We start from the raw sequence: 18593 nt of genomic DNA, 5'->3' as shown, positions 1-18593 counted from the left end.
CCCATAAGAAACTCCAAATTCCTGGCTTTGGCTTTGTCCAGCTCTGGTCATTGTGGCCATCTGGGGAGTGAACCAGCAGATGGAAGATTTCTCTCTTTCTGTGTCTCTCCTTCTCTCTGTAAATTTGCCTTCCAAATAAAAATTTAGCAAATCTTTTTTTTTTTTTAAAGAGTTAACACATGTTAGTTGCATTAACTCTTTGATCCTTTTATCCCTGTCCTTGAAATCTATCTTTAAAATACACTTGTAAGGGTCTGGTACGGTAGCCTAGCAGCAAAAGTCCTTGCCTTGCATCTGCCAGGATCTCATATGGTTGCCAATTCTAATCCCAATGGCCTCGTTTCCCATCCAGCTCCCTGTTTGTGCCCTAAGAAAGCAATCAAGGATGACCCAAAGCTTTGGGACCCTGCACCCGTGTGGGAGATGCAAAAAAGGCTCCTGGTTTTGGATTGGCTCAGCTCCGGCTGTTGTGGCTGCTTGAGGAGTGAATCAGCAGATGGAAGATCTTCCTTTCTCTCTGTCTCTCCTCCTCTCTGTATATCTGACTCCCCAATTAAAAAAAATCTTAAAAAAAAATACACCTGTAAGTGTAAGGAATGACATATGGACAGCTCTTCATTGTGGCAGTGCTATCACACGAAAGATAAAAAACAACCCAACAGTTTAGCAAGGGACAGACTGAGCAGACTAAAAGCTCAGGTAACCAACAGAATGTTATGTAGTTGTAAAAAAGGAGGAACCATCCACAAATTCTTAACTTCATTGCTCTTTAAAGCAAACTACGAGGCAGAAAAAAAAGGGGGGACCTAACCATGTACATCGTATACATAGAAACTTACTTGGTATAAAAAAAGCAATGACACAAGAACATACGTGTTTACAAAAAGAAATGTTGGCAGGATAGAAGAGAGATTAACAAATTTGGTTACTTACAGGGATAATATGAAGAATGAGGTGGAAGAGGACAGGGATAAGAGTAACACCCTTCTGCGCATATTTCTAATATTACTATTTTTGAATCCTATGAAACATTATTCAAAAATAAAATTTTAAGATGAACTTAAAATATTGGCTTTTAAGATAAAATATATGTTTACTGAAAAAAATTATTAGTATAGTAGTAAGCACATAATGTTATAGCATATAAAAAAGTTTCCTGCTGATGAATACCTTAATCTTTGCATTTCCCAATTGCCTGTTACCTTAGAAAGTCTACTCATTTTCAAGCCCTCAATGGTGTCCATTTTGAAATACTGTCAGAAATATTTTAATCTAGGAAATAGCACTGTATTCCTTACCTGTAGAATGCAATCTTGGTACAGTCTCTAAAAACGTTTTTATCCACAGCTTCATCCTCAACACTAAAATGAAAAGATGATTTAAGAACTATATCATACATAGGGTTTATGAATATAATTTTGGTAACTTTTGTATAACACAAGCAGGCAAAAATGAACCTTTAGAGTCTGTTCTGCTATGCAAAATTCAAAATTCACAGCTATGACATAATGCAACAGCACATGTACTGCAGAACACTATGGTGTAAGTCCTTCAAAGCAAACAAGAAATATGTTCTGGGTTAACCTATCAAGCATTGGAAAAACAGCACTGTCACTGATGAAGAAAAACTGATTAAAAATAAATACTGAATGGGCCTGGTGCTGTAGCCTAGCTGTCAAAGTCCTCACTTTGCACACACCAGGATCCCATATGGGGGCTGGTTCTAATCCTGGCAGCCCTGCTACCCACTCAGTTCCCTGCCTCTAGCCTGGGAAAGCAGTCAAGGATGACCCAAAACCTTGGGACCCTGCAACCCAAAAGAAACTTGTGGCTCCTGGTTTCCTATCAGCGCAGCTCCGGCTGTGGGGGTTGCGTGGGGAGTAAATCAACAGACAGAAGATCTTTGTCTCTCCTCCTCTCTGTATATCTGGCTTTCCAATAAAAATAAGTAAATCTTTAAAAAAAAATAATGACTGAAGCTTATGACTATAACATAAAACGTGAAGGAACAGAGAACAAAACGAAAACTTCAAACCAAACCAAAACTAAGCCAGTCGGCAAAGCCAAACCGCTTTTGGAATATATTTTCACCAGGTGCTGAGCTCTGAGGAAGACTCACACTTCCTGCCTAACCAGCAATCACAGCACAGTCATCCAACGCTATGACAGGGGTATGTGCAAGGTGTCAGAACACACCAGAAGTAGAAACAGGCCCTCCTCCCCTTTTTAAAGATGATGTTGACAGTTTAGGGGCTCAGTGATTTTTAAACACAAGTGCCTGGAAAAAAGCGTGTGTAAGATGAGTGCATAGTTCTCCCTCAGCTTGTATTGAGTTAGTCTCCCACCTGTCTACAAGAGCTACCGGCTCCCAAGGGGGGAAAAGCCGCTCTAGCTTTCACGTGGATGTGTGGCTGCATGCATCTGTCTACATGTCCGTGATTAGGCAGGAAGCTATGACGGAACACAATTGTCACATCACGGAAATATCCCAGACAGGTACACCTAGCCATATGAAAAACTGTTTATCATGGAAGTTATTCAATCCTTTGCTCAACTCATTTTTTTCAATCAAGTACACAAAAATTAGAGAATTGTAGCCTCTTTTCACTTTTGAAATAATGTAGGGAGATGCTGACCTTGGAAAATCATGTTTGACATACAACTGTAAGAGTTCTGATCACAACTTTCTCACTGTTAGCACTGTGGAACATACCAAATGTATTTTTTAAGAGGCTCGCTACTCACACGGGGGGGGGGGGAGGAATTTTAAAAAGTTAGTGGAAAATAGGATTAAAAGGTAAATTTATTTTGGCCTAAAAAATGTAAATTTCTGTATTTTTCCCCCCACCATAGGCCATTTCCCATGAACTTTAAAGTCTATGACATTAATTGTGCAATTATCAAACATGCAAATAACAAGTACAATTAATAATCAATGTGAGCTTATATTGTAGTATGCATCTCTACTTTCTGACAAAGATGGGACTCCCAATGATACTGTTTACTATATCTTGGCAATAGGATGCTGGACTCTTTGCCATTGTCCATGCCCTCAATGATGGACATATGGCTGTGTATGAGGAACTACAATAATGATATAGGGGAATTCAGTGAGCAGGAAGGGGTTTGGAGAGAGGGTAAGGGAAATCCCAGAGCCAATGAAACTGTATCATTAAATGACAATAATAATAAGTAAAATTAAAATTTTTTCCATGAAAAAGTACAATTAATAGTTTAAAACTCTATGAAATCTTCAAAGTTAGATTGTTGATTTCTGACACAGCCCACTCCAGGCTCTGGACACAGGAGTCAGTCCTCCCTGAAAGCCCCTTTTACCTGATTTCCTCTTTCCCAGCTGTTTCCATGGCCCCTGTCACTCCAACTGCCTCCAAGTTCTGCACCAAGGCTTCTGCGCGATCTTTCTAAAAAGCCAATTATGACCTGCACTTGGTCATCGGCAGCTTCTGGGAAAATATTCTCCTGCTGGTCCTTGAGAAGTGACAAATTTTCACTCGTGTTCCTAGGATTTTTTTTTTCAAGCTCAAACTAGCATTTCGACAAAAACACGCTCGTCAGATTTTTCTCGAAGTCAGTGTGGCTGAGGAAGACCGGACTCGGTAAAATGAAAAACCGTAACTGGCTGCCCAGCGAGCGTGCATGCGAGTCCGAATCCTGAGAGAACCACAGAGCGGCCCGCTGGTCTCCCTCTGGCGAGCAGGGCTGCAGTAGGTCCGTCTCAGCAGCGGTCACGCCAAGGACATGAAAACTGACCCATTCTCGCCTCGATTTTAGTTTCGAATGGGAAATGCCCGCGGGGTCCTTCCCGGACGTGGCCTGGCCAGCCAAACTCTTTCCTGCTGGCACAGTACTTTTCAGGGCTTGCAGGGCACCTACTGACGCTGCCCAGCCTAGGAACCGCTTTACTCCACACAACCCAATTCCAGCTTTTGCTTAAAACACCGTCAAGACCCAAGAACTTATTAACGGATGCCTAGTAGGCGCTCACTCAAATCTGGCGTCTGACTACTTCTGAAGGGATGAGGAACTGGGTCGAGCTGGAGGAGAGGAAGCCAAACACTGCATGGGTTGTTTGCTGGTCCCCAAACCGTGCAGCACTACAAGTACGGGGGGTAAGGGCCACGTCAGGAAGACTTCTGCAGAGTTCCCGAACCCCTATGACGAAGCACCGACAGGACGGCGCCTGCGCAGTAAACCCACGGAGCTGCGACGGCGGGCTGAGGGAAGAGCCGCCAGGCCGCAATACAAACAGGCCCCCAGTGTTTGGAGGACCCGGATGATCCCGCCCCTTCCCAGAGCCGAGCCGGAAGTGGGCGGGACGAGCCGGAAGAAGGCGCAATGCTTTCGGTGGGCACTCCAGGGCTGTGAAGATGGCGGCGGGTGCGTGGCTTCAGGTGCTGCCTGTCACTCTTCTTTTGCTAGGGATTCAGCCATCCCCACTGTCGCTTTTTGGTGCAGGCCCGGCCCCTGTGTCTGCAGCCGACCGCTCCAAGTGGCACATTCCGATACCGTCGGTGAGTGTGACAGTGGCGCTTGAGCCCGGAGGAGCAAGGGGTGGGGCTACGGCGGCCCCAGGGGTTCAGGAAGGTTGAACCGAATTCCGTTTCCCAAAGGGGTGGGATTCCGGGGACCCGCCGGGATGCGGCTCCCTGGGGAGGCCAGCCTCGTTTGGCAGGGAGCAGCGGAGCGGACTCTCTCCCGGCGAGCGGCACAACTTTTCTTGTCTGGTGCAGAACGACGCAAACTTGGGTGTGCAGATGGGAGAGAGGGGTTGTCTTCCATCCCAAGTTTCAGAATATTCCAGGGGCTCACGGCATCTCCAGTTTATTTAGTGCTGTGCACTGTTACAGTTTTCTGGATAATTCTCCTCACCGGATGGTTGCATTTCTTTTAAAAGTTTAAAATTTTTTTTTAAAGGCTTGCCATGTGATGAGGAAGCTCAAGGATGTTTAAGCAGTATATGTTAACATGGGAATGGCGAAAATAAAAGAAATCATTTAATAAATGTAATGTGGTCTTACATTTGGGCAGTGAACTTGAAAGATGGGTCCTTTCTCCCTCTCTCCTTCTCTCCCTGTCTCCCTTACACCTCCTTTGAAGCAGAGGCGTAGTTCTGTGAGGGGACCACCCTCAGGTGCCAGGACGGACAAAAAGCATCATCCCTTTTTAAAATCTTGTTGGTCTTTGCATCTCATTCTGCTCTGCTCACTGCTTGTAGTTTATATGGCAAGCAGGGTAGAATTTTTTTTACCCCGTAGGTGAGGATCTTCAGGTTCTTGGTTTTTGTTTGTTTTTACTTGGTGCACAGGTGGTTAATAATAAGGCCCTTTTAAATCCAAACCTGAAATAAATCATCCTATGACTCTGCGTAAAACAGTTCATTTGAGGCAGTGGTTATGGAGTTAGGGGAAGGATTGTGGGGGATCTGCTACCGAGGAGGAATGAAGTTCTGGTTTCCCTGACTGCAGGGAAGGAGGCATGTCTGAACTGCGGGGTGCAATCCTGCTGTTTGGCTGCAGCCTGATTTTACTGAAAGGAAGGATGGTAGTATCTTCTTGGTCAAGAACACTAATTTGGGCGAGTTAAAGACTTGATAGCTACAAGCTGCTTTGGACACAGCTTTGTTGCTAATTATCTTTCCTTTATTGTTGCAGAGGAAGAATTATTTTAGCTTCGGAAAGATCCTTTTCAGAAATACCACTATCTTCCTGAAATGTGAGTTTTTGAATTTCATGAAAATCTTATGTTTCTTAAGGATATTGATGAACTGCTTAAATACATATTTTTCTACCCCTCATGAGGGGTCTACTTTCAACATACTAGTCTGGCTCTGTGGAGGAATGAACACATTTAGAGTTACTGAAGGGCTTTCACTGAGTCATCTGTGAACTTTTTCTCCTTATTTTTCTCTTTATCTTATATATGTATCACACTATGTATAATTTGTGTTAGTTTAATAGTATACTATAACATACATGTGAAATATATATTTTTGCTATGTTGCATTTATGGTAGAAACTCAGTCACATTTCTGTTGCGTTATATCTGACTAGGCTGGCTGATTTCCCACATGGTGTTTTGCTGGTGGTGTTCTGGGACATAGATATCCCGCTCGTTTTACTCTCGGATGCTTGTTAAATGTTCACTGAACTCATAACCTTTGGCTCACAGTAAATATGTCCGGTAGATCTTTTATTTGTCCAAGGAGTGCTTTACCACCCTAAGGAAGAGGAAACTCAGTGAGATTATCAGGAAAGAAGGGATTGCACAGGACAAAACCAGTTTGTTCAGTTGGGCCACTGCTATATCTGAATCTGAAATATGCCATTGTGCATTAATAAAAAGCTTTGCACTTTGAAAGTGCTTTTTTTGTATAGACTACATGATCATAGGCAGCTCTCCCTGAAGACCAGAGGTGAAAAGCTAGGCCACTGATACGGGCTTCTATATATCTCTCCCTGAAAGTACAGAATTCTGAGTTGTGGCAAATATACCATGTGCCAGGCACTCTTTCTGAAGAGGGAATTTCTTTCCCTCAGTGAACTTGCATTCTAGTAGCATTGCAATTTTACAGGCAGATTGCTGTGAAGAATATATAATGCCCATGATAATAAACTGTCCCAAGCACAGACTTCACTTCAGTGAAAACCTGCTTTGTTGTATGGGCCTTTATTGGGTTTATAGGTCAAAGTAGTTGCTAGGGACAATGGGATTTTGATTCCTGTTGTTGCCTGAATTGCATGTTGATCATCTATTTTGATCCAGTTGTAGCTGGCTAAGTTAAGCTCACATCATTGTTTAACGTGAGATTTGAGCCTTTTAAATGTCACTTTATTTCCTTTGTTACTTCAGTGCTTTCTCACTTATCAGTTGTGTCCGTGTATAGTTTTGTGGGTGTGATATATAGCTTTCCATGGAGCACATCGGACCATTTCCACTGTCTCTTAAAGCTTTCCACTGAAAGTTTTAAACATTTAATTTTTATTGAAAACGTAGATTTGTAGAGAGAAGGAGAGACAGAGAGTAAGATCTTCTGTCTACTGGTTCACTCCGCAAGTGGCCACAATGAGTGGAGCTGAGCCAATCTGAAGCCAGGAACTGGAATCCTCCTTTGGGTTTCCCATGTGGATACAGCATCTCAAGGCTTTGGGCCATCCTCTGCTGCTTTCCCGGGCCATAAGCAGGGAGCTGGATGGGAAGTAGAGCCAGGATACAAACCAGTGCTCATATGGGGATGTTGGCATTTACAAGTGGAGGATTAGCAAATTGAACCATTGTGTTGCACCTAAGCTTTTTATTTTAACATAAATTTTTCTTGAAATTTGTTTAGGGAATAGTTTCTTATTGGCTTTTAACTAACTAGTTTGAATATTTCATAGTCAATTATAATATCTGTATCATTTCCACAAATTCTTTTGTATTTTTTATTGCAAAGTCAGATATACAGAGAGTAAGGGAGACAGAGAGGAAGATCTTCCCTCTGATGATTCACTCCTCAAGTGGCTGCAACAGCCGGTGCTGCGCTGATCTGAAGCCCAAAGCCAGGAACTTCCTCTGGGTGCAGGAACCCAAGGCTTTGGGTCGTCCTCGACTGCTTTTCCAGGCCACAAGCAGGGAGCTGGATGGGAAGTGGAGCTGCCGGAATTAGAACCGGCACCCATATGGGATCCCGGTACGTTCAAAGCAAGGACTTTAGCCTCTAGGCCACCTCGCTGGGCACCACAAATTATGTTATTAGGTCAAATTTTACATAATTTGAAAGAAGCCTGTGAAACTATGCTGATAATTAGAAAGTTAGTTTGAGCAAAGAAAAGTGGAAGCTTGTGTTGGGTTGCTTCTATCCACTGGTTTCATTCTCCAAATGACTGCAGCTGCCAGAGCTGGGCTGGTTCAGAGCCAGGGATGCTTCTGGGTTTCCCATTTAGGTTCAGGGTTGGGCCATTCTCCTTTGCTTTCCCAGGTACATTAGCAGGGAGCTAGATGTAAAGTGGAGAACCTTGCACTCAAACCTATCCCATACGGAATATTGGCATCCTCATGCTTAACTCAAGTAGGAAGCTACAATGCCAGCCCTGCTCTGCCTTTATGTCTTTTAAGGTCTAGCCATGAATTTTACCACCATTTAGTAATAATAAATATTGTCTTATGACATTCCTAGTGCTGTTATTCCTTATGTTTATGGTTGGAATACAGCTAATTGTTCCTGCCCATTCCCTGTTAGCCTAATGCAGTACCATTGTATCTCTGTGTACCTGTGCTCTGCTCAAAAAATATTTGAACAGTACTGTAAGATTGGTTGTAACTTAGGACTGGGTTAACATTCCCAGGTTTTTCCAGTAGAGGTGTAGAAGTTAAAGCCTTAAAGCACATAATATACCATAGTTTTAGTAGGTAAAAAACTGCTTAACTATTGTTTTCTTTCGATGAACAAAAGTTTTCTCTGAAGAAAGTCAATTGCATTTAGCATATATTTACTTCATTATTTTGTGTTTGGAAAAGGGCTGGTTTTTTAGTGTCTCAGGATATAGATATGTAAAGAAATATATGTTAACAGTTTAAGAAAAATACTTTGGAAACATCTTTTATTCTCTAAGATTTCTGTCGTTACAGTTGATGGAGAACCTTGTGATCAATCTTTGAATATAACCTGGTTTCTTAAAAGTGCTGACTGTTACAATGAAATCTACAACTTCAAGGTAAGGAGTGTATCATTAGACTTTCCTTGGACCCCAGGGGTAATCTGACCCCTAAGTGTTACTTTCTTTTTTTAAAAAAAAAATTTATTTACTTATTGGAAAGGCTGGCACACAGAGAGAAAGAGAGACAGAGAGAAAGAATTCCCATCTCCTGGTTCGCTTCTCATGTGATTACAACGATCGAAGCTGAGCTGTTCTGAAGTCAGGAGCCAGGAGCTTCTTCTGAGTCTCCCATGCAGGTGCAGGGTCCCAAGGCTTTGGGCCATCCTCCACTGCTTTCCCAGGTCACAGAGTGCTAGATGGGAAGCGGGTCTTCCGGGATAAGAACCGATGCCCATATAGGATCCTGGTGTGTTCGAGGTGAGAACTTTAGCCGCTAAGCCACCACGTTGGGTCCTATATTATGATTTTTTAAAATTTCCTTTTTTTTTTAAAGGCAGAAACAAAAATCTTCCATTTGCTGATTCATTCCCCAGATGCTACAGCACTTAGGCTAGGTTGAAGCCAGGAGCCCAGAACTAAATCCACAGGTTTTTCACACTGGTTGCAAGGACCTGACTACCTGAACCATCTTCTGATGCTTTCCAGAGTGCATGTTATAGCAGGAAGCTGGAATCAGAAACAGAGCCAGGACTTTATAATGTAGGCACTCCCCTATGAGATGAGAGCATCTCAAGCAGCATTTTTTTTAAAGATTTATTTATTTTTATTGAAAGGCAGATATGCAGGGCCCAGTGCCGTGGCCTAGTGGCTAAAATCCTTGCCTTGAACGTACTGGGATCCCATATAGGCACCAGTTCTAATTCTGACAGCTCCACTTCCCATCTAGCTCCTTGCTTGTGGCCTGGGAAAGCAGTGGAGGACAGCCTAAAGCCTTGGGGCCCTGCACCCACGTGGGAGACCCGGAGGAAGTTCCTGGGTCCTGGCTTTGGGTTGACGTAGCACCAGCAGTTAGGGTCACTTGGGGAGTGAATCATTGAATGGAAGATATTTCTTTCCCTCTTCTCCTCTCTCTATATATCTGACTTTGCAATAAAAATAATTTTTTTTTTAAAGGCAGATATACAGAGAGAGGGAGATAGAGAGAGAAAGATCTTCTGTTCCCTGGCTCACTTCCAGTGGCTGCAACGGTCAGAGCTGAGCTGATCTGAAGCCAGGAGGCAGGAGCCAGGAGCTTCTTTTGGGTCTGCCATGTGGGTGCAGGGTCCCAAGACTTTGGACCATCTTTGACTGCTTTCCTAGGCCACAAGGAGGGAGTTGGAAGGGATGTGGAGCAGACAGGACATGAACTGGCACCCATATGGGAATCTGGGGCATATAAGGTGAGGACTTTAGCTACTAGACTATCATGCCAGGCCCCCTCAAGCAGCTTCTTAACTGCCCTGCTAAATACCTGCTATAGCATTTAGTTTTCAGTTACTGATTTCTAATGGAAGTACATGAAAATTGGTACACTATAGGTGTTACTACTTTAGTTCCTGATAAAGTAAGCAATTTTACTCACTGTGGTTTTTTGTGTTGTTGCTTCAAGGCAGATAAATATACTACTGTTATTAGCATAGTTTATATATGATACTTGAGCATTGGATATATATTGTTCTGAGATGGATTTTTTTTCAGGCCTTCCCCATTCTGCTTTCATGCTCCTGATTGCACAGTTCACATCATTTCTTGGTTGTCCTGCTCCCTTTCCCTGATTTTTTCTTAAAATTTCTTTACAAAGATAATTCGTCTGTGTTTAAAAAAAAAATTCTCCACTGCCAGGCATGTTTTTGAACTTAAACATTTTGTGCCTCTATTTATTATTTAAATTTTCCGTTATCTTTTGTGCAGTGTTGGGTAATTTTTGTTTTGCTTTTTAATATAATGTTGTATATGGGCCCAGTGCCATGGCCTAGCAGCTAAAGTCCTCACCTTGAATGCGCTGGGATTCCATATGGGTGCCGGTTCTGATCCCGGCAGCTCCTCTTCCCATCCAGCTCCCTGCTTGTGGCCTGGGAGAGCAGTGGAGGATGGCCCAAAGCTTTGGGACCCTGCACCCGTGTGGGAGACCTGGAAGAAGTTCCTGAATCCTGGCTTCGGATCAGCATAGCACCGGCCATTGCACTCACTTGGGGAGTGAACCATCAGATGGAAAATCTTCCTCTATGTCTCTCCTCTCTGTATATCTGACTTTCCAATAAAAATAAATAAATCTTTAAAAAATGTATATATATAATGCTGTGTAGAATTTATATGGTAGAAGGAACCGAAAAGGTAGAAGAATTTAGAGAGAGATACTGTCTCCAGAGTAGGGTTTAAAATTGAATTTACAATAAAAGGTTCACATATTTGAGACATCGTGTAAACTGTCCAAGATGTTGGCAGATTCTGTTCTGCAGTTGTGTGAGTTAAGAATGTGAAAGTCTTTTTGAATTGCCTCGCAATTAAAGTGTGGAGTGACAAACAGGTACTTGGAGATGGAAGAGAGGAGCTGAGAACAGGAGGGGCCAGAGCAGAGCTGTGAGCAGGGCACAACCAGAGCTGCTAGATGAAGCATTGGCAGTGTGCTGCAAAGCAGAGCAACTATTCTGTGCCATATGTCAGTGCATGTGCCTGAGTACATCTTGTTGTTGACACTAAACTCTTAAAAATAAAAATCACCTGTGTAATTTTTATTTTTAAGATTTTATTTTTGTTGGAAAGGCAGATCTGATTTTTACAGAGAAGATCCTCTACCTGCTGGCCTGCTCCCCCAATGGCCTCAGTGGCCAGTGCTGATTCGATATGAAGTCAGGATCCAAGAGCTTCCTCCAGGTGTCCCATGGGGTGCAGGGTCCCAAGGCTTTGGGCCATCCTCCACTGCTCTCCCAGGCCACAAACAAGGAGCTGGAATGGGAATTGGAGTAGCGGGAACACAAATTGACATGTATATGGGATCCTGGCTCTTCCAAAGTGAGGATTTAGCCATTGTGCTATGGCGCCGGGCCTGGGTAACTCTTTAAGTGCATTTTTAGATAACTGAATTCTCTGTATTCTGGCTATTTCTCAATTTTCCCAGAATTATTATAGGAACCACCCTCTGGGAACCAAAGAATGAAATTCTGTGCTTAAGCATTTACTAGTGCCAGATTCTCCTTTTAAGATTTTAAAATTTATTTAAAAGGCAGAGTTAACAAAAAAGGATGAGAGATGGAGAAAAAAAGAGAGAGAGAGATTTTCCCTCTTTTGATTTTATCCGCAAATGATCTACAGCTGGGGTTGGGCTACTTTGAAGGTAGGTGCCACAAAATCCATCCAGGTCTCCCATACGTATGCGGCGGCCCAAACACTCAGGCTGTATTTTGCTGCTTTCCGAGTTGCATTAACAGGGAACTGGATTGGCAAGTGGAGCAGCCAGGGGTAAAATTGTCACGCACATGGGATGTTGGCATCAGTTGGCTGTGCCTCAGTGCCGACCCCTTGCCTTAGATTTGTTGATAATGTTTCCTGATCTTTGCCTTATGCTGTTAAGATTCATATTAAACTCAAATTATATTTCTGCAGCAGATGATCTTGTTATCATCTAAGTATCTTCAGTTGTCAATGATTGTTTAGTCTTTGGATCTTCTCTTTTTCCAGGCTGATGAAGTGGAAACATATTTGGAAAATCTTAAGGAAAAAAAAGGCTCATCTGGGAAATACTTAACGTCATCAAAGTTGTTCCAGAATTGCAGTGAACTCTTTAAAACACAGGTAATCTTTCACAGTAGTTGAAATGGAAGAGGTGAAAAATCTAGTATCTGTGTTTTTGTCTCTGTTCATTTCCTATCTTTAGTTTCTTCAGTAGGATTGAATTGAACCTTTATTCTGAAAGGTGCATAGTCAGCTGCTGATGTATTAATCAAAAGGAGTATGTGATTTCTTTTGTGTATAAAGAGCCAACACATCACGTACAGATCAGAAAACTCATCATTTTAACCATTTGTAAGCATACAGTTGTATTCATATTATTGTGCAGCCACTGCTTCTTTCTTTTTTTAGAACTTCTATCATCACAAGCCAAAACTTTATACACATTAAGTAACTCCCATCCTTAGAAAGTACTGTGCTGCTGTTGTTCGTATGGATTTGGTTAGTCTAGAGACCTCTTATGCATGGAGTTACACACGTTCTACTCCTTGTTTTATATAGCTTTTTCACCTAGCATGATATTTTCAGGTTTCCTTGTTGCAGAGTTTCTGCATCAGAATTTCATCCTTTTTAAGATTGAATAATTTTACGTTGTATATAAATATCACATTTTGTTTTTCTGTCACTTGACGTTTGAGCCTCATTTAAAAATATAATTTTGATTTTCTTATTTTATTGGAAAGTCATATACAGAGAGGAAGATTTTTTTTTTAATTTATTTTTTTTATTGGAAAGTCAGATATACAAAGAGGAAGAGAGACAGAGAGGAAGATCTCCCATCCATTAATTCATTCCCCAAATAGTTGCAATAGCCAGAGCTGCACCAGTCCGAAGCCATGAGCTTAGAGCCTCTTCGAGGTCTCCCACTTGGGTGCGGGGTCCCAAGGCTTTAGGCCACAAGCAAGGAGCTGCATGGGAAGTAGGGCTGCCCGCACACAAACCAGTGCCCATATGGGATCCTGGTTCCTGTAAAGTGAGAACCTTAACCACTAGGCCACTTCACTGGGCCTTGAACCTGATGGTTTGAAATGTTGTTGCCACATCTAATTGATAAGTCGCCATATAAACCAAATTATGTAGGTTTACAGATCTGCTGCAGATCAGAAAAGTTTAAAGAGTGTCACTGCCTTAAGTTTAAATTTCATGCCTTGTTTTAGGGAAAGAGGGAACAATGAATAATATAGTTGTCTTTATATAGCTATTTATATAAAGGGGGTCATGAAGGTTCTGATCAGAAATTATTTTCTTGGAAATAATATTTAGCAAATGTGTTCTGTTTTTAAAAAAGGTTATTTATTTATTTATTATGAAAGGGCGATTTTGCAGAGAGGAAGAGAGAGAGGAAAAGACCATCCTTCCACTGGTTTACTCTCCAAATGGCCTGAATTACGCCAATCTGAAGTCAGGAGTCAGAACCTTCTTCTCAGTCTCCCACATGGGTGCAGAGTTCCAAGGAGTTTGACCATCCCCTACTGCTTTCCCAGGTCACAGGCAGGGAGGGAGCGGAATCAGAAGTGGAGCAGCTGGGATAGGAACCAGTGCCCATATGGGAAACCAGCTCTTCGAGGGGAGGATTAGCCTGTGGAGCCATTGTGCAGACCCTTCATCAATGTTTTGCTGGAAACATTTTATAGGTATTAAAAACAATTATTACAATTGTAGTCTTTGTTTTGTTCTTTCTACAAGAACAGCAAAAGGGAGAGTTCGGGGTGGGATAGATAGAGAAGGAATGCAGAGTCTTCTTCTGTCTGCTGGTACAGTTCCCTAATGGACTTAGCAGCCAGGATTGGGCCAAGCTGATATCAGGACCCAGAAAGTATCCAGGTCTCCCACAGGGGTAGCAGGGACCCAAGCACTTGGGCCATCTTCTACTTGCTTTTTTAGGCATGTTTATCAAGATTCCGGATCAGAGAAAGAATGATACAGACTTGAACCACCACTCTGATATGGGAGGCCAAGCAGCAGCTTAGCTCACTGTGGTGCAATAGTTTAATGACTGTTTTTGAAGGTGGGGGTTGTGCCACAGTTGCTTGGGATCTTTGGTGGTTGAGTCATAACGTCTCATTTCTTGTTGTGGCTTAGGGAAAATGAAGGTAAACTTACGGTAGTGGACAAAAGTTAGAAGAAAGAAACAATGTCGTGTTGAGCAGCTTATGTGTTTTCTTCTGATATCCCAAATATATTTCCCAGCCTGGGAGTGTTGATCTATCTTTCTTAAATTTAATTCTGGAAAGCTACCCATTGCATTGTGTTATACCAATATACACAGTTTTTAAAACAATCTTAAAGTAGTTCTAAACAGCCTTATTTCTATACACTTTTATAAAGTCTAAGATATTTGAATTGAATTACAGTGTTAGTTACTCATCTGCTACTGAGCTTCTTGAACTGAGAGGGCGTTTTCTGATCTTCTAATGTAGTTACATACCCTGTATTTGCGACTTTGTCTTTCTTAATGCTTGAATGGATCATTTGATTGATGCTGTTTTACTCAGGCATTTGTGATTACTTGAAGATTTTCATCTGCTGATTCTGTTTTGTTGAATTTCTGTTAAGGCATTATGTTTTGCTTCATCCATTTTTGTGACTTTTGAATCACACTTTTATTACTTGCCTTTAATCTTAGCTTTATGTGTCTTCTAGAGCTTTTCTGGGGATCTCGTGCATCGACTACCTCTTCTAGGAGAAAGACAGGAGGTAATTGTCTTCCTTATGTATTTCTGAAAGTAAAGTAAAGGCTCTGAATTCATTTTTTTCTTTTTTTTTATGTTTAAAGGTTAAGGAGAATGGAACAAATCTTACCTTTACTGGAGACAGAACTGTAAGTTATTTGAGATTCTGTTTTATGATTGTTTATTTTTAAGTTCTCAATATGATAACATTTAGAAAGAAACTTAAGACTGAAAGCTATATTCTAACTGTTAATAATGGTTGTCTCTAGGTGATACTGTGAGCCATTTTCATTTTGTAATTATTCCTACCTTCCCCAGTAAGTAATTGTGAACAGAAATTTAATTACAAGAACCTTGAATGTTATCAAAACTTATATGTGGTGATGTGTGATGGGAAGAGAGTTTGGAAAGTTAAAGTGATGTCAAAAAGCTATAGATATACATTGTATGAGTGCTTATTGCACATTCCCCTTCAGACTTGCAAAGTCTTCAAAGAATGTCTAATTAAAAATGTAGAGAAGGTTAAAAAAAGAGAAAAAGATAGATACTTCTCACGTTGGCTTATGTTTCTTTGAAAAATAAATTTTTTTATTTTATAACAATAAATATCAGATAATTTATCCTTTTAAAGTGTGCAATTTTGTGTTTTGGTTTCTGTTCTTTTTTTTTTTAAGTACATTCACAAGCAGTGCAGCCACCCACTATATCTAGTTCCAGGAGTCTTTATCACCCCAAAAAGTGGTCCTTTATCCCTTATCAGTCCTCATCTCACCACCCTCTGTGAGTGACTAGTTTGCTTTGTCTTTTCTGGACTCTGGATGCAAGTAGAATCGTATAGTACACGGCTCATGTCTGGCTGCATTCACAGTTTATGAATTTGTCTTTACCTTTGCTTCTTGCTTGCAGAGAGTCTTGGCATCAGCCAGAAGTGAGTAATTAGTGCCTTTTCAGAACTCACCTGGGCCTGTGCACACATCCGGGCGTGTATGCAGAACCCTGCACATACACGTGGCCATCCAGCGTTCCAGGAAGATTTCAGAGCTTTTTACAGCCCCAATGAACCCCTCATTCTCCCAAAATTTTCTTGGAATTTTTATTTATTCTCTTTTTTAAAGGGCATCTTTTTGTTAATTATTTGAAAGAAGAGACAATATACAGAAACTGAGACAGACACAGTTCTCTGTGCAAATGCCTGCAACAGGTGGGGCTGGGCCTGGCCAATGCTAGGAACTACATTCAGGTCTCCCACGTGGGTGGGAGGGACCCAAGTATTTACACTGTCCCTGTCTTCTGAGGTAATTGTTAGCAGGAAACTAGAATTAGGATCCAAACTGGCCATGAACCTAGGCACTCTAATATGGTATGTTGGTGTCCTAAGTTGTGAAATATTAACTAAGCCAGTTGCCCACCCGTGGTCAATTCCTTGATAGCTCTGTCACTTAAGGTCATATCCGGCAGCTTTTGTCTTTTATGATTGCTTTCCCTCTCCCCAGCCTTCTGGAGGGACAGAGAAATGCTGGTTCGCTGCCCGCACACCTGCAGTGTTTGATTGAGGAGCAGTGGAAGCCCGCAGTCAGGAACTTAGTCCAGGTCTCCCACAAGAGTGGGAGAAACCTAACTACTTAAACTACTGCTGTTGCCTCTCAGTGTCTTCATGAGCAGAAAGCTGGAGTGAGGAGCTGGACATCAGAAATCTAGATGCTCTGTAGGATGTAGATGCCTCAAATGCTATGCTAAACATCCGCTCCTTCTGCCGAGTGGTTTTGACAAGTGTCTTGAGTATAGTGTTGTTCACGGTGAGTGATCCTTGGGTCAGGTTAAGTAAATACAAGGCCTGAGAATGGCAGTTGTCAGCATTCTGCCATTCTGGTTAGGTAGTTTGTCTTTGAAGGGCCTCCTGACCTGCTTTGTCCCCCCAGCTGGCTGCTAGGCTGCCGTTTCTCATAGCTTTCATTGTTTTGAGGACATTTTTTTTTTAAAGATTTATTTATTTATTGGAAAGTCAGATATACAGAGAGGAGGAGAGACAGAGAGAAAGATCTTCCATCTGATGATTCACTCCCCAAGTGACTGCAACAGCCGGTGCTATGCCGATCCAAAGCCAGGATCCAGGAACTTCTTCCAGGTCTCCCACACGGGTGCAGGGTCTCAAGGCTTTGGGCCATCCTCCACTGCTTTCCCAGGCCACAAGCAGGGAGCTGGATGGGAAGTGGAGCTGCCGGGATCAGAACTGGCACCCATATGGGATCCTGGTGTGTACAAGGTGAGGGCTTTAGCCGCTAGGCCATGGCACTGGGCCCTGTTTTGAGGACATTTTCAAGGAGCTTGGTAGAAGGCAATGAAATAAGTATTCCAAGCTTGCTTTTCTTATTGAGATTTAGCTATTTTTCTTCGTTTTTAAACTTTATTTTTCATTTTAATTTGAAACACATGCATGTTTGTGCGCATGCACACAGGCAAGAAAGAGAGGCGGTGGAGGGAAAGATATAGATATCTTAAATGCCCAGAACAAATGGAACTTGGCCAGGCTGAAGACAGTTACCAAGTTACCAAGATCTGTGCCCAGGTTGTCTCTTGGGTGACAGGAATTTGAGTATGTTGAGCCGTTCTTTGTTGCAGCCAGCGTGTCTGATTTTAGTTTTTCATTTGTTTTGCTTTTGTTTTTTCCTCATGTAACATTAGTGAAGGATCAAGGAATATGACACAAGGGTGGGAAAAACATTAATTTTGTGCAAAAAAACAAGATAGCCATTGGGTTTTTGTTAATATGTATATATTATCAAAAACCTAGAAAAGTATGTATAAGCAGAAAGAAGAAAATAGTCTCAACTCCATCTGGGTTTCCTGCTCAGGTGGCAGGAATTGAAGTGCGTGGGCTGTGTTGTGCTGCCTGCCAGGCTTGTTTCAGGAAGCTGGATTGGAAGCACAGAGTACCTGGGCCTTGAAGCAGGTGTTCCAGTATGAGATGCACGGTGTTCTAAGTAGTGACTTCACTTGCTATGCCACAATTTCTGTCCCTTAATTTAGTTTAAAAAGACAGTGCTGCATGCAATGTGTATTATCTGGCAACTTTAAATTTTAATCTAGCGGTGTAATGTGTGCTTTCTAGTTTGGTCAATGTGTTGCATCATTACTTCTGGATAGTTTCCTAAGGTGTGAATTTATTGCAACTTTTTTGTTATATATTTCATTATGTGCAATATTAAACAGTGTTGCAGCGGATCTCGTAGTGACATTTTACTAAGTAATTACTTTTTACTTAATACTCACTTGAGAGAGAACTTGTGCACCCTAGTGTACTCTCATATACTGCCTTCCCCTGACACACTCCAGAAAATTCCCAGGGCCAGAGCTGAGTCAGGCCAAAGCTAGGAGCTGGAAACCCAATCCAGATCTCCACATGAGTGGCAGGACACATCACTTGAGATGTTCCCATGCCTCCCATGATGGGCGTTAGCAATCAGGAGAGGAGCCAGGACTAGACCTCAGGCACTCCAGTATGGGAAGTAGAAGTTTCAACCAATGCCTTCATCATTAAGCAAAATACCTGCCCCTG

At 42.0% G+C, this 18593-nt stretch overlaps 2 protein-coding genes across 6 annotated transcripts in view; one reads left to right on the top strand and one right to left on the bottom strand.

Moving 5' to 3' along the window:
* Positions 1-3829, bottom strand: part of GANC (glucosidase alpha, neutral C) — a 53924-nt gene extending 50095 nt beyond the window's left edge. The window contains exons 1-2 of the mRNA XM_040970107.1: positions 3337-3829; positions 1299-1361 (exon numbers count right to left, since the gene is read on the bottom strand). Of these exons, the coding sequence (XP_040826041.1) occupies positions 1299-1361; positions 3337-3365 (92 nt within the window). The 5' untranslated portion in view covers positions 3366-3829. The remainder of the gene's footprint in view (positions 1-1298; positions 1362-3336) is intronic.
* A 500-nt stretch (positions 3830-4329) lies between these two features.
* Positions 4330-18593, top strand: part of TMEM87A (transmembrane protein 87A) — a 44846-nt gene continuing 30582 nt past the window's right edge. For 4 of the 5 annotated variants that reach the window (XM_040970109.1, XM_040970111.1, XM_040970108.1 and 1 more), the window contains exons 1-6: positions 4330-4532; positions 5673-5733; positions 8629-8714; positions 12315-12428; positions 15009-15062; positions 15142-15186. In XM_040970109.1, the coding sequence (XP_040826043.1) occupies positions 4389-4532; positions 5673-5733; positions 8629-8714; positions 12315-12428; positions 15009-15062; positions 15142-15186 (504 nt within the window). In that variant the 5' untranslated portion in view covers positions 4330-4388. Of the gene's footprint in view, positions 4533-5672; positions 5734-8628; positions 8715-12314; positions 12429-15008; positions 15063-15141; positions 15187-15943; positions 16731-18593 lie in introns of those variants that run through there. The other variant, XM_040970112.1, reaches the window with a different exon arrangement.

The sequence above is a fragment of the Ochotona curzoniae genome, unplaced genomic scaffold (assembly GCF_017591425.1).
Source record: "Ochotona curzoniae isolate NIBS_2020 unplaced genomic scaffold, NIBS_Ocur_1.0 scaffold_4701, whole genome shotgun sequence".
In the NCBI taxonomy this organism is placed as follows: Eukaryota; Metazoa; Chordata; class Mammalia; order Lagomorpha; family Ochotonidae; genus Ochotona; species Ochotona curzoniae.
This window is presented reverse-complemented; position numbering and strand designations above follow the sequence as displayed.